The sequence below is a fragment of the Python bivittatus genome, unplaced genomic scaffold, assembly GCF_059951505.1.
Source record: "Python bivittatus isolate LINGU-HERP-01145 unplaced genomic scaffold, Pbiv_v1 ctg000350_np1212, whole genome shotgun sequence".
NCBI classification, from domain to species: domain Eukaryota; kingdom Metazoa; phylum Chordata; class Lepidosauria; order Squamata; family Pythonidae; genus Python; species Python bivittatus.
In genome coordinates this window covers 6427492-6440518 of record NW_028277074.1, presented here as the reverse complement: position 1 = coordinate 6440518, position 13027 = coordinate 6427492, and the positions used below count along the sequence as shown (strand labels likewise).

Genomic DNA, 13027 nt, shown 5'->3' with positions numbered 1-13027 from the left:
TCCAGTTGTGGTTGTTAAGCGAATCATGCATGGTTGTTAAGCACAATGTCACATGACCGTGACTTGCTACATCCTGCCAGCTTCCCATTGACTTTGCTTGTCCGAAGCTGGCAGTGAAAGTCACTAATGGTGATCACGTGACTACAGGATGCTGTGACCATTGTAATTGTGCACCAGTTGCCAAGCGCCCAAATTGCAATCACATGATTGTGGAGATGTTGCAATGGCTGCAACTTTGAGGACTGGCCATACGTTTCCTCATTCAGCGCCACTGTAACTTCGTGGTCACTGAACAAGTGGTCGCTAAGCAACGTCTACCTGTATTTATGTATTTATCTGCTATAAACTGTTTGGAGTTTTGTGGGCAAAGTGGCATATACATTTACTTAGTCAAATGAGTCTGAGGTTCCTCTGCAAGTTATACACAGTAGCAGCTAAGAAGTCATCCCCATTAGCTGCTTGTGTCATGTAATCATAACCCAGGTCCCAGAAACCCACACAATCAACAGGAGCAAAGAAGATTTCTGCTTACTAAGAGGCAGCACTGTAATAGGCGTGTTCTTTGGCCGTTTGCTTTCTCCATCAATAAATTCACCAGTTGTCGTCTTCAATCGCTCTGTCACTCGACAGTTATATTTGCCGCTGTCCTCCAAGCGGAGTCGATAGATTTTTAGAATGTAGACGCTGTCACTCTCTTTGGCCACTTTTAGTTGCCCCAGGGCTTCTCTCTGGGCAAACTCATTGTTAAGGACTGGTACAGCATTAGCACCAAAAGTAGCAATAAGGGAACTATTGAAGGCCCAAGAGATGGAAAAATATCTCTTTGCAACATTCTGTACTTCCAAAATGCATCTGAACTCCACAGGTTCACCCACTGTATATGACCGCTTCTCTGTTTCTAGTCGAACGTTGATATCCATATCTAAAGAAACAGAACAAACAGTACATACACATACACACACAAAGCAATGAAACTGTGTCACAGCACTATACACAAATGAAAGAGCTAGCAAACTTAGATAATATTTGGGAATCATTTTGAACATACAGTACATATTAACAATTCTGCCTCTTCCTAGATTCTAACTTCATTTCCAAAAGCTATGTTTCTTTTCTGTTTCATCTTTATTATGCATAGGGAAGCACAAAGACATATTATGTGGTGCAATTATATACTAATTTTCTACAAAAGAATAATTTGCTAGCTAGTTACATGCTAATAGATTGAGGGATTATGCCAATTTAGGTTACATCAATTCAAAATTGAATTTTATTCTTAAGAGAGTTTTTATCAGCCATGTACTCTACCTCAAAATTGGGGCTTGTCACATAAGTAAACAGTCTTATATGACTTTATCTACTGAATAGATAAAAAAAAAAACTAGAAAGAACTGCTGCAATTTATTTATTCATTTATTCTAAATAAGCAATTCCTACCAAAACTAGAGTGAGTACTGACTGATGGGCCAAAAAGAGGACATCACCATTCAAAAAGGAACACAACACAGGACAACAACAACACACGGTAAAACATAGCTTAGTAAAGGCAATGAAAAGAGTAGGGTATCTTTTATATGAATATTAAGGTAAACAGGATATTTAATGTTCAACATCCTTAAATATTAATTGGCCAGTAAGTATTTATCAGAAAAATTCCCTGAACACCTTTAATATATAAAAACCATGATTAGCTGCAAAGAAAGAAAAAAAGGCATATGTTCAATGTAAATAATACTCCTCATTTTGTAGGTTTTCATAAAATGTGTTGTACATAAACTTAAATATCCTAAAGCAAGACAGTACATTCTGTAACAGGATTAGGTATCCTGAGGCTTATCAGATGTTTTGGATTTCAATAGCAATTAGCCCCAACCAGTATGATCATTACCAAGAAATTGTGGAAGTTACAGTCCAAAACATTTAAAGATAATTGTTTTCCTATTTTACAATAAATATAAATTTTGATTCTATCTTTGATATAAAAATATTCCATACATGCAAAAGCTTATTCACACTTGTCAGATTTTCTATACTTGCATTGCCAAATCATTTTCTACAGAACTTTCTCTAAGAACTACATTTACTTTTCAAACAGGAAACAAAAGTTCTCTTACAGAATTCCTGATAATCATTTTAGTGCTAGGACACCTTCAGCTGAAGCAGCTTTTTTGGGGTGTCAAAAATGTAAAACTACAGTTCATTCCCAACAGTAACATTCTGTACAGAAATGACTAAGGGGCTTCTAGACCAGATGGCATGCAATAATATCGTACAAATGGAAGGTCTCATGAATTCCTTTTTCTAAGCAGCACTAGAGAGGAGTTAGTTCAGAGCAAAAGAGGAAGATGTGACATGCCAGTTACAAAAAGAATGAAAAAAAAGTCAGGAAAAGAAAAAAAAGTAAAAGGGAAAGAGAACAAAAAAATACCATAAAGATAGGACTATGCAGAATGGGAGTACTATAACTAAACTTCTGGTTTCTAGCTTATAAAAATGTAAGATCTTTTAACCACTCTGATATATGTACAACACTAAGAGGTTAAACCAAATGCACAGGTGGATGCTTCTCTAGCTAAAGATGCTGCCAAAGCAGGAATTCAGTTCTATATTGGCAATTATGAGTGGAGTGCCAGCAGGTAGAATGGCTGCTGTTCCACTGTTTTTTGTAGTCACTCATACGAACATTTTTCTTGCCAACAGCTGCTCAAATGCCTTTTTTTTTTTTTTAAAGAGAGGGACCAATAGCCATATGATAATGAGACTATTTAAACACATCCCAGGTGGTCTAAATCAGCAAATCTGTAACTAACTAATGGCCCAATAGAAAGAACAGGAGAGTCTTTGATGCACCAAAGTTTAAGATGGATGATCCTACTTCAGTATAAGAAGCATCTGATTTGGTTTCAAGGTTTCACCAGCATCTGCTAACTAAACGATTCAGCTAATAATCAATCAACCAATCAATCTCTCATCCACTCTCACACACACACATTTAAAAAGTGAAAACTAGAACCATTACATTGTAGTCCAATGGTTGAAAGAACTGCAGTTGCTATATGTACATACACATGTACATACACGCATATATGTACATTAACAAAATTTTGAGAGATTGCCAAATCCCATTAGATTTAGGCATTGTCACCAAAAATCTTGTGAGAATCTGGAAGGAAACCAACATTTTATGAGATTTGGCAATCTCATGAGATTCTAGCCATTTCAAATTTTAAAATAGGTATTTTTATTTAATTTTGGATTCCTGCAGACTGCTTTCTTGGGAGACACATACACCATGGTACCCATAAGTTCTATATTTCCAACCACTGCTATCTGTAGTAGCCCTCAAAAGGTTTTGGTAGCGATATAGTGGTCAACATAAAGGAGGTGTGGGAAGTATCACTATAACCTATGAAACTCCTCCTAATAAACAATTTTCCATAGAAAACTATGTTGTTCACTTGAATCCCCTGAACCCAAAACTGAAATCACAGAGCACATGCAAGGCTATGAGAGGGATAAAAAATCTTGGCACACTAACCAGTTCCTTCCACAAAGACCATGGTGCTCTCTGACCGCTTGCGAGTCACAGCATACCAAGTGCCATCAGGGTCCTGAATCCATTCGGCTGCCTCACAATAAAACTCGCCCTCATCAGAGGACTGCAGATTGTAGATAGTAAGCTTAGACTGAGTTTCCCCCACTTTATCAAGACGGACATCTCCACTTGCGTGGCGTTGGGTGTATTCATTTCCTGCATGCAATACAAAATCCCTACTGAGAGAAATAACTTCTGCAAGAGGCTCATCTGCTTTCTGACGATACCAGGCAATGGAAACGTGGCTATGCTGTTCAGTATTCTTGGTTATCTCACACTTCAGTTCCAGAGAATCATGTTGCACTTTCTTTAGAGTCTGGGTTTCTGAGGTCACTCGCAGGGAGTCAGGAATAACTGCAGCGAAGAGACAAAAGAAAGGAATATAAATATATGCATATTTGTAATAGTATTTATGTTCCTACAGATATTGCAGAATAGATCGAATAGAAGTTAGATCTTATAAACAGTAGGAAAGTATTTTTACTCTTAGCGGTATAGAAAGCAGAGCTGGAGGGGGTGGAGGTCATATCTAATAGATTATGGACATTATTTATCCAATTTTAACCTGCTGCAATCAGTTGGCTCTCAGTGGGAATACATTTTTCCCCCCTGATCCAAAGCCTACACTTGGCCTTTCCATGGTGAAATGAGGGCCACACCAAAAAATATTGGGCCAGGGCAAAAATGTAGGCATGACCAAGACAAAAAATTGTCACTCCTAATTTCATTTATATTTAAAAGTAATCAACAAATAAATATAGCTAACATGATTATTGACAGGGTAATTAATAAACTGTCATATTATATACTATAAATTTGGTGACATATTTTGGAGAAGTACCAAGATATTTGGGGGCTACATGTGGCCCCCAGGCTTCAGGCTATGAATGTCTGAGATCCTTATTTCTTTACCAAACATATAGAAATCTACAGTAAGAATAGGAAAGGTTTATTATAAATGCTAGTTTGATTTAGCATACGGCAGCTTCTTGCCACAGCACCACTTAATTCCTTAAAAGAATTTCTCCAATTGTAACCTTCACCTAAGGTATTTGGTTCACTTTCCAGATCAGATTATATCAGATCCACTTCACCCATTTTTCCCTCCTCAGTTATTTCTTTATTTCTTTTTAATTTCTTTTTATTTTTTAATGCAATGTAAGAAACTGTACTTATTCTTAGATATTTTATGTTATTTAACCTTCTTTTAAATATCAGTATTGGTACTAGCTGCTCAGACCTTCCTAAGGAATTATTCCTGGAGTATATATGTGTGTTTCTTTGGCATTACACTATCAATAAACTTTGTCCATAAAAATTATAATTCTCATTTATTTCCTCTTCTGTCCTTTCATAACAATATCTGCAAACAAAATTAAGGTGTTGCACTCACGGGCAGTCTGTTCCTTGCAAGGATAAGAAATAAATGCATATTTTTCCAACTGAAGCAATTAGCTTTAGAAGCAATATGTAAACACTTTTCCAAATGCTATGTTTTGTATGCAATGTCTTCAAAACACTCATTAATTACTTGTGTCCAGCTGACATTCCTTAACAGACGGGATTCTTGCTGAGCAAATTATGATTTACAAATTACCAAGAAAGTAATTGAAAATTTAGTTTTTCCTTAGCAATCATACTGATCAGAGATAAGAGTAACCATATTTTTTCACTGTTATATTTTCCCATAGAAAAATATTATATTTTATAATATAATGAATGGATACTTTGCCAGTTATAATGGAGTTTCAGAGCTGTATGTAATTTTTTTCTTTTGGGGGACAGCTATCTATAAACTTTATATTCCATTTAGACTTTCCATCAAATGTGGCAAGGCTGGCTCTATCCAGTATGTTTAGCATAAATAAGAACAGCTGTATGAATGAAGGGCCACAATCAGGGAACTTGCTGCAAACAGCTATATGCATAGAGTGCTTCTTCCACCATTTGCTGAAAGTGCAACTGTGGAATAAAGCTGGCATTATTTTATATTATTATTATTATTTTACTGTTATTGAAACTAGTTAATGGAAGGAAAAGTATAGAAATATGCAACAGTATTAACAATATAATGTAACTTCAAAATTATTAATGATAAATACAAAAAGAGAAAAAAGGGAGATCCAATTCTGCCCTATACTGATGGCAACTATAATCCTACTCTCTGCCATGCATCAATAGCAGACTCATGCTAAAGGTTTCAATACCTCAATTTTTGAACTTAAAACTGAAATATTTGAAAATACTTCATGACTTGTATTAGAATTTAACATTTAAACATAATTTTCTTAATCAAAATTTCATTTGAATTACATTTCCCTACTGTAAAAAGAAATTGTTTAAGATACTTACACAATATGTAGAATTTTATTTACTAACATAAAATCAAATAAAGAATGGTAGATTTGATACAAACCCAACACATTTACAGAGAAAAAGAATTTTTCAATAAAATATAAATTAGACTCTAATCAATGTGAAAATGAGAAAAAATATTTTCTCAGGCAGTCGGTTCGTATGTATGTACTTTGACCAAGTCCATTTTGATCAAATAAAATAGTTCCCCAAATTAACTGGATGATAATTACTAATGAAATCTAGTTCATTGCACATTGGCAAGTACTATCTTTGAAGAACTACATGAAAAAGGAGGAGGATAGAGTTCTAAAAATGTAACATTGTGTTCATCTATTCTAAAGCGCCCCCCCGCCCCCAAGTCCTGCTGTACTGCCTCATTGTGGTGGTGGGGGTATTCCTGGGATGGATGAGTGAAGAATGCTGGGAGTGTATGTCAAGAGTATATACTCCCAGCAGGGTCACCCAAGGTATGAAGGTCATTCCAGCTGCCCAGCTAAAACAAGCAGGCATCTATATTGGGCAGCAGTGATATAGGAAGATGCCAGAGGCAGATAATCACTTTAGTGACAATGGCAAAGGAATCAGTTCATACTGTGCTGGAGAAGGCAATATCCACTTGTCCTGCACAGTAAACCACTCCTGCATTTTACCAAGAAAACCACATGGATATAAAATATAAAATTCTTGGAGAAAATCTATCTATGGGATTGCTAGGAGTCAAAAATGACTTGACCATTATGTGCCATCAATTCTAAAGTACTTGTTTTGTTCTCAGAACTATTGTTTTTGTCATGCACAGTTTAAACCTGTTAAAACCTTATTAGATTCTCATTTAGCAAGACACACTATTTTCCAGGCCTGATCCAAAAATTAAAGTTATTTTCATGTATTTGTCAACTCTATGGCTTAATTAGAGGTCATTTTGTTTTCAGAACATGAAATAATTCAGAAATAAAGCAATTACTCATGCAATATTTTTGCTCTGTCATCTGAATCCAAACATCCCCCGCCCCCTACCTCAATTTGCTGTGAATATCATGCAATTTAAGAAATTACACTATTTATTTGTGCAGACTGAGCAATAATAAGGTCACAGGCCCATAGACCATGATAATTTTCAGGAAGCTTTAGCTCCAACTAAATTCTAAAGCCACAAGACTAATTCTGCTACCTGCTCTAAGAAGTGCATTCTTATCAAAAACATGGTCAATACAATAGAAATCACTGAATGTACCCTGTAGTACAGTCTATATATTACTAAAAAAATCAATTCTGATTTATGGATCTCATAAAATTGAAAAATAAATTCAATGTACAAATAAATCCAAATTTTGGATGCAGTACCAATCCATGCTTTAGAGTAAAGTCTGGGAATGGTTTCTAGTTTGGGTTAAAATCTGCATCAGGTTCACAATGGAGGAATAGATTGTAAAGATGTCAGAATTAGCAGCAATGGCAGAACTGACCTTTTAGTCAGGGATAAAATAACAAGTACTTTTATAAAAGACTGGAAACCTTTTATGAACTTTTTGCTAAAAATGGAAAAAAGTAAAGTGATGATTTATAGTTTTGATGATTGAAAAAGGATTAAATAAGGGGCTGAAGAGGCTGAAGAGATTTTTGTAATACCAAGAGAGAGGAGGGATAATGAGTTTGTTTATAACTGTTGAAAAGAAGATCGGAAGTCATGTTTTTTTTGTTGTTGTTTTTGTTGCTAAGTGACACAGCCATAAAATGCGATGTCATCTGACCACGCTGCTTAGCAATGGAAATTCCAGCACTTCCGGTGGCTATTCTTATTTATTTTATTGATTGATTGACTGATCATATTTATATAGCCTCCCAGCTCACAAAAAAGTGACTCACATGGGCCAAACCAAACTGAAGAATAAGAAAGAAACTGAGCAAAACCAACCAATAAATCTGCCTATCTCTTCTTCCAATTTGAAGTCTCCAGGGATTCACCGTAAAGAACGCCTGGGCACAAGTCGCCCTTCTAACAATAATGCTGTAATGTCACTTTCAGTGAAACTGGGAGGAGAACCAATGCTGCAATCAAAATTAATTCTATCATGGAAGCAGGATGATATAATTCTTCCCTCTCTGCTAGATGAATATCAGTCCTGAGTCACAGAAGAACATAAGTCAACATGGAGCACACTAATACAGATGCACACAAACCCAAAAGCTTTGTGAATATGACCCAAGTGAAATGCTGTATCAGAAAAGCCACAGTAATCACTATTCACATTTAAAGTCTAACAAGACCGATGATGAAAATGAAGTCTTGTATGTATGTTTAAATGAGTATACAGACAGAAAACAGAGATCACTGAAACAGTGATACCTTTACTTAAAAGAAGTTCTTAAAGAGACTGCACTTTAAAGATTAACAATTTGTTAAACTAATTAACTTTTCTCATTAATTTCTTACCCTTGCTTTTGTAGTAAATTATAAATGAAATGGAAGTTCATTCATTCATTTTTTATTTTATTTTTATTTATTTATTAATTTTTTCAACCACCCATCTCCCCCCAATGGGGGAATTTTGCATGTTAGTTGCAATAAAAACTCATATGAATTATTTCAGTACATAGTTGGCTAAGCATAAATGCTTCAATAGCATGGGACAATTGCTTTAAGTAGCTGTTCAGCTGCTTCACTGATTCATGCTTTTTTAACACTGATAATTGCTAAATTATCTATGCTATATATGTATAATTTGTTGATAGGTACTTCCTGATTGGGATTTCCCTTTTATCAGCATATTCATTGTTATAGCAATTTTAACAAATTATAGGAACTAGAAGCCTATAAGGAAATTAAGATCTGTAAGAGATATTTTATAGGATTCTAAAACAAGATGAAGCATAAAGATTAAAAATCAAAATAAGAATTATAAAAATCAAAATAAAATTATTAAAGTTAAAATAATATGCTCTATAAGCCATATATTTTAAGATTGGCAGCAGAACTTATCCTCCCTTTCAATTAGTAGAAAATTTCAGCTTCCTTTTAATTAAACACTGCGAGGTTCCAATTTTTAAGACAAAAAGAAACACAGAGGAATGCTGACACTGTTTAAGCTCCTTTTAATCTATTACTGAAATTCTCTCTCCCACTATAAGGAGCTGGTAGGCTCTGATGCTGTAAGATACCAGGAATTAAAATGTCTTAGGGTAGCTACAGGTCACAGCTAGTGTACATTTCCTTTTTATGGCTCCCAGAATCCCCTCTGGAGTACATGGAACAAAAAGCAAACAAACAAAAAACCAAACAAACTTGTGGGGGTGGGTGGGATATTTTAAGAGACAAGATGAGTACTTTAAACCTCCAATCATTCAGCTGTCTCCCACTGGATCTCCTTAGTAGCCTGGCCTCACTTGTTTGCGTGGGTGGTTCTAGATATGCCAGGGAAAGACCACTAAAGCTCTCCACCAAGTGGAAGTTGTGCATTATTTCCTTAGAGTAATGTGATATAGAGAATTAATTTAGGAGAAGGCTGATTTCCTATTTCTTTATATTCTCCTTTCTAAAGTTAAATTAAATTAAATTCACACATGGTTTTGTGTTAGACACTGATACAGCAGATCTAGGCTTAAACAAATTGATTTCATCTAATCTAACACACCACCATCTGTTTCCAGAAATGTTTATAATGCATTATATTCTGAATCCAGCCTGGAAAACTGGCTTCTTAACTTCCTAGAAATGTTACTGAAATATAAAAATAGAGAATGTTATAGAAATATAAAAAATATAAAAAAGAAGAAACGAATAATATTCGAACAAGAGTTGAGATTTTTTTTTTCCTTTAGTGGTAGCTTGCCCTTTTTTACTACCTTTTATTTAAACAGTTAAACTGTTTATACTAAATAATTCCTGAATCAAAAGTCAGTGACATAATATTGCTATTTTTTAAAAAAAATTCAGTTAGTTTTCTGAATTATAGAAAATAGTATTTAAAGCAGAGATTGTTTAATGTATAAGAGTGGGAATGAATTTTGCAGTTATTGTTCCTGGTGAAGAGGAACCTTTTGATCATTTATTCTTTATTTTTATGAAATGAGTTGTAATTCACATTTATTTCTATTCTACTTGTAAATATCAGAATATTCAGTATTTACTATATTTCCAATGAAGACTAAAATGAAGTTTGTTGGCTGCTGCAGAATAATACCACTGATCTGTCTTCTGGTTATAATATCACCCTAGTTTGTGTTTACTAATTGTGTCAAATGATTAGGATGAAAGAAGAACATCTGTCAAAGTAATTGGATATGGTCAAGCAGCTGAGGGAAAGGGGCTGATGGCAAGTACAGAACATTTATTTTCAAGATAGGAAAGTAGGTCAGCTTTCTGACTCAAGGCCATAAATCCCCCTCACATGATATTACAAGGCATTTGCCGTGATCTACAAACTCATTTAAGACAGATAAACTAACTATATGCTATATGGTTCACTACAAGAATGAACAAGAATCTGATCCTGCTTGATTAAAAAATCACACAGAGAAGGAAACGTACAACGCTGCTCCGAAATAATACAGTCTTGGATCATACAGAGAGACAAGGGACAGCACCACTATATATCTTTATAAATCATCTGCTGCTGCAAGACTGGCTAACACTGCAGAATTTACTAAGCAAATATGCTTTCTGGAAGCTAGTGTAAAGAATTTGGAGATATGGCTGGTGTGGGTCTTCCGGGCTGTGTGGCCGTGGTCTTGAAGTTTTGTTTCCTAACGTTTCGCCAGCACCTGGGCACAGAGAGAACTGCTCCTGTCTGTGCTCCTGCACTCTGAAGATGCTGGTCACAGGTGCTGGCGAAACGTTAGGAAACAAAACTTCCAGAACACGGCCACACAGACCGGAAGACCCACACCAGCCATCGCATGCCGGCCGTGAAAGCCTTCGACAATACAATTTGGAGATACTTTCTTTCAAGTAAAAATAGTTACTGATTGCTCTATTGGAGTCCAAGGCTACAATTATAGCCCCAAACTTCACCCGAGACTAGCCCCAAACTGCAAAAAGGCAGTTAGTTTGTTCTTAACTCTTCGGAACTTCTTTACAGCATTAAGTGAGTAAAACATAAATCTACCAGTTTCCTTCACGCCCACTGTTACTCCAAAGGAGCAATGTTTTAGAAAGGAAAATATATGTCTGTATATATATATATATACAAAACAAAAACAAAAATCACCCTTCCCCTGAATCTCTAATGGAGATATCCATCAATCCCAGGGATACCTTTCAAAACTCCACGGGTTCAGATATGCATCATTAATAAGAAAATAAATGCATGTAGCTCAAATTCTGCTTGTTTAATAATCTCTACCATGATTTACAAACAAAAGCATCTCAGCTAGAAAATACAAAATAAAAATTCACAGCTCTGCTCCATTGTTTAAGCAGCTCCTGAAAAGAATAGCAGAAAGCACTGGAAGACTGGGTATTAATCTTTGCATAAGTATATTAAAGTATCATCCTAAACACATCTATAGTTGATTAACTGATTTACTTCTGAAACAAATTATTCTCAAGATGTTTACTATGAATTTCATGTGTAATACCAAATTAACTGAAACATTTTCTTACACAATTAATATTACAGGTAGTCCTCAAGCTACAACCATTTGTTTAGCAACTGTTCAAAGTTACAAACACACTGAAAAAAGTGACTTATGACCAGTTCCCGAAGTTACGGCCATTGCACCACCCCCATGGTCACATAATCAAAATACAGGCACTTGGCAGCCTGCCTGCATTTACAACCGCAGGAGCGCTTCAACTCCCCCCCACCTCTCTCCCCCATCTATGTCCTTTTGCCCCCCTGCCCCCGTTTTCTGCCACCCTAGCTGATCTTCACCATCTTCTTGCTCCTGCTGCTGACAAGGCACACCCAGCTGGGCTGCTGGGCCAGGCTTCAGCTGTGGGGGGGGGGGGAGCCAAAAGCAGCGCCAGAGCCACAGTGCGCAAAAAAGCCCTTTAGCAAAAAGGGCTGGGCTGAGCTTTTGTTTTGCACTGCCAAAAAAAAAAAAAAAAAAATCCAAAAGCCCAGCCCAGCCCAGGAGCACAGCACAAAGGGGCGTTTTGGTGCGCCACGCTCCAGGACCTTTTTGCAAAGGGGCATTTTGGCTGGCTGGCTGGCTGGCTGTCTTTCTTTTGCAGCTGAAGCCCAGCTTAGCCTGGCCCAGCAGTCAGTGGTGGGAATAAGAAGATGGCAAAGGTCAGCTGGGGTGGTGGAGCACAGGGCAGCAGGGGTCTCAGACTGTAGGGTGGCAAGGGTGGCTGTGGCTTCCTGGGGCATGGCAAGCAACCTCAGAGCTGCACGGTGCTGGGGCTGCTTGCCTCCCTGCAAGGCAAGGTGCAGGGCGGCCAGAAGGGCAGACATGGGGGGAAATAGGTGGGTGGGGGAAATTGGAGGCAGTCCTTTACCTTATTGAGGCTCAGGGCTAGAAGGGAGCAAGCCTGGAATGTCTTGGATTGGGGTAACCACAATTCTTGGTTAACAATGGCAATTGGGACTGCCAGGATTGCGGTCGCTAAGCGATGTGGTCACATGATAACTTGCTTTATGACCACATTGCTTACTGACAGAGATTCCAGTCCCAGTTGTGGTCATAAGTCAAGGACTATATGTATTAAATAATTTTCTCTAATTAATACATTTGTTTAGTAATACAGCCCTACTCATAAAAGAAATCCTTTCTTTTTAGTCCAGTTCCAGCAATAAATAGCTATATTGCAATTAAATGGTCACAACTGTTTAAAATGTTCAGTAAAGAAACTGGAAAAGGAATGAACATGTAAGATAACAATGCACTTAAAAAGCTCTCTATAAATATAATATTTGCAGAATGTGCCAAATTTGGTAAGAACAAACTAACTTACATAATTGCATATTGGAAGTCTGTGTCCCTGAAGCTTGATAAAATATTTTACTTCTGCTAATAATTTTCTTTTAAACTCTGAATATTTTTTTGAAATGTACACTGATATGAACAAATGCTTTCTCAATTATAGCTTTCTGACTCACAAATTCTGTGTTAGAGATATCTTCATGCCAA

The 13027-nt window shown here is 36.5% G+C and overlaps 1 protein-coding gene across 3 annotated transcripts in view; it reads right to left on the bottom strand.

Moving 5' to 3' along the window:
- The window catches only part of IGSF3 (immunoglobulin superfamily member 3), a 112917-nt gene that overhangs the window by 42663 nt on the left and 57227 nt on the right, over window positions 1-13027 (bottom strand). For all 3 annotated transcript variants that reach the window (XM_088144544.1, XM_088144546.1, XM_088144545.1), the window contains exons 4-5: window positions 3539-3949; window positions 533-922 (exon numbers count right to left, since the gene is read on the bottom strand). In XM_088144544.1, coding sequence (XP_088000670.1) covers window positions 533-922; window positions 3539-3949 — 801 coding nt within the window. The remainder of the gene's footprint in view (window positions 1-532; window positions 923-3538; window positions 3950-13027) is intronic.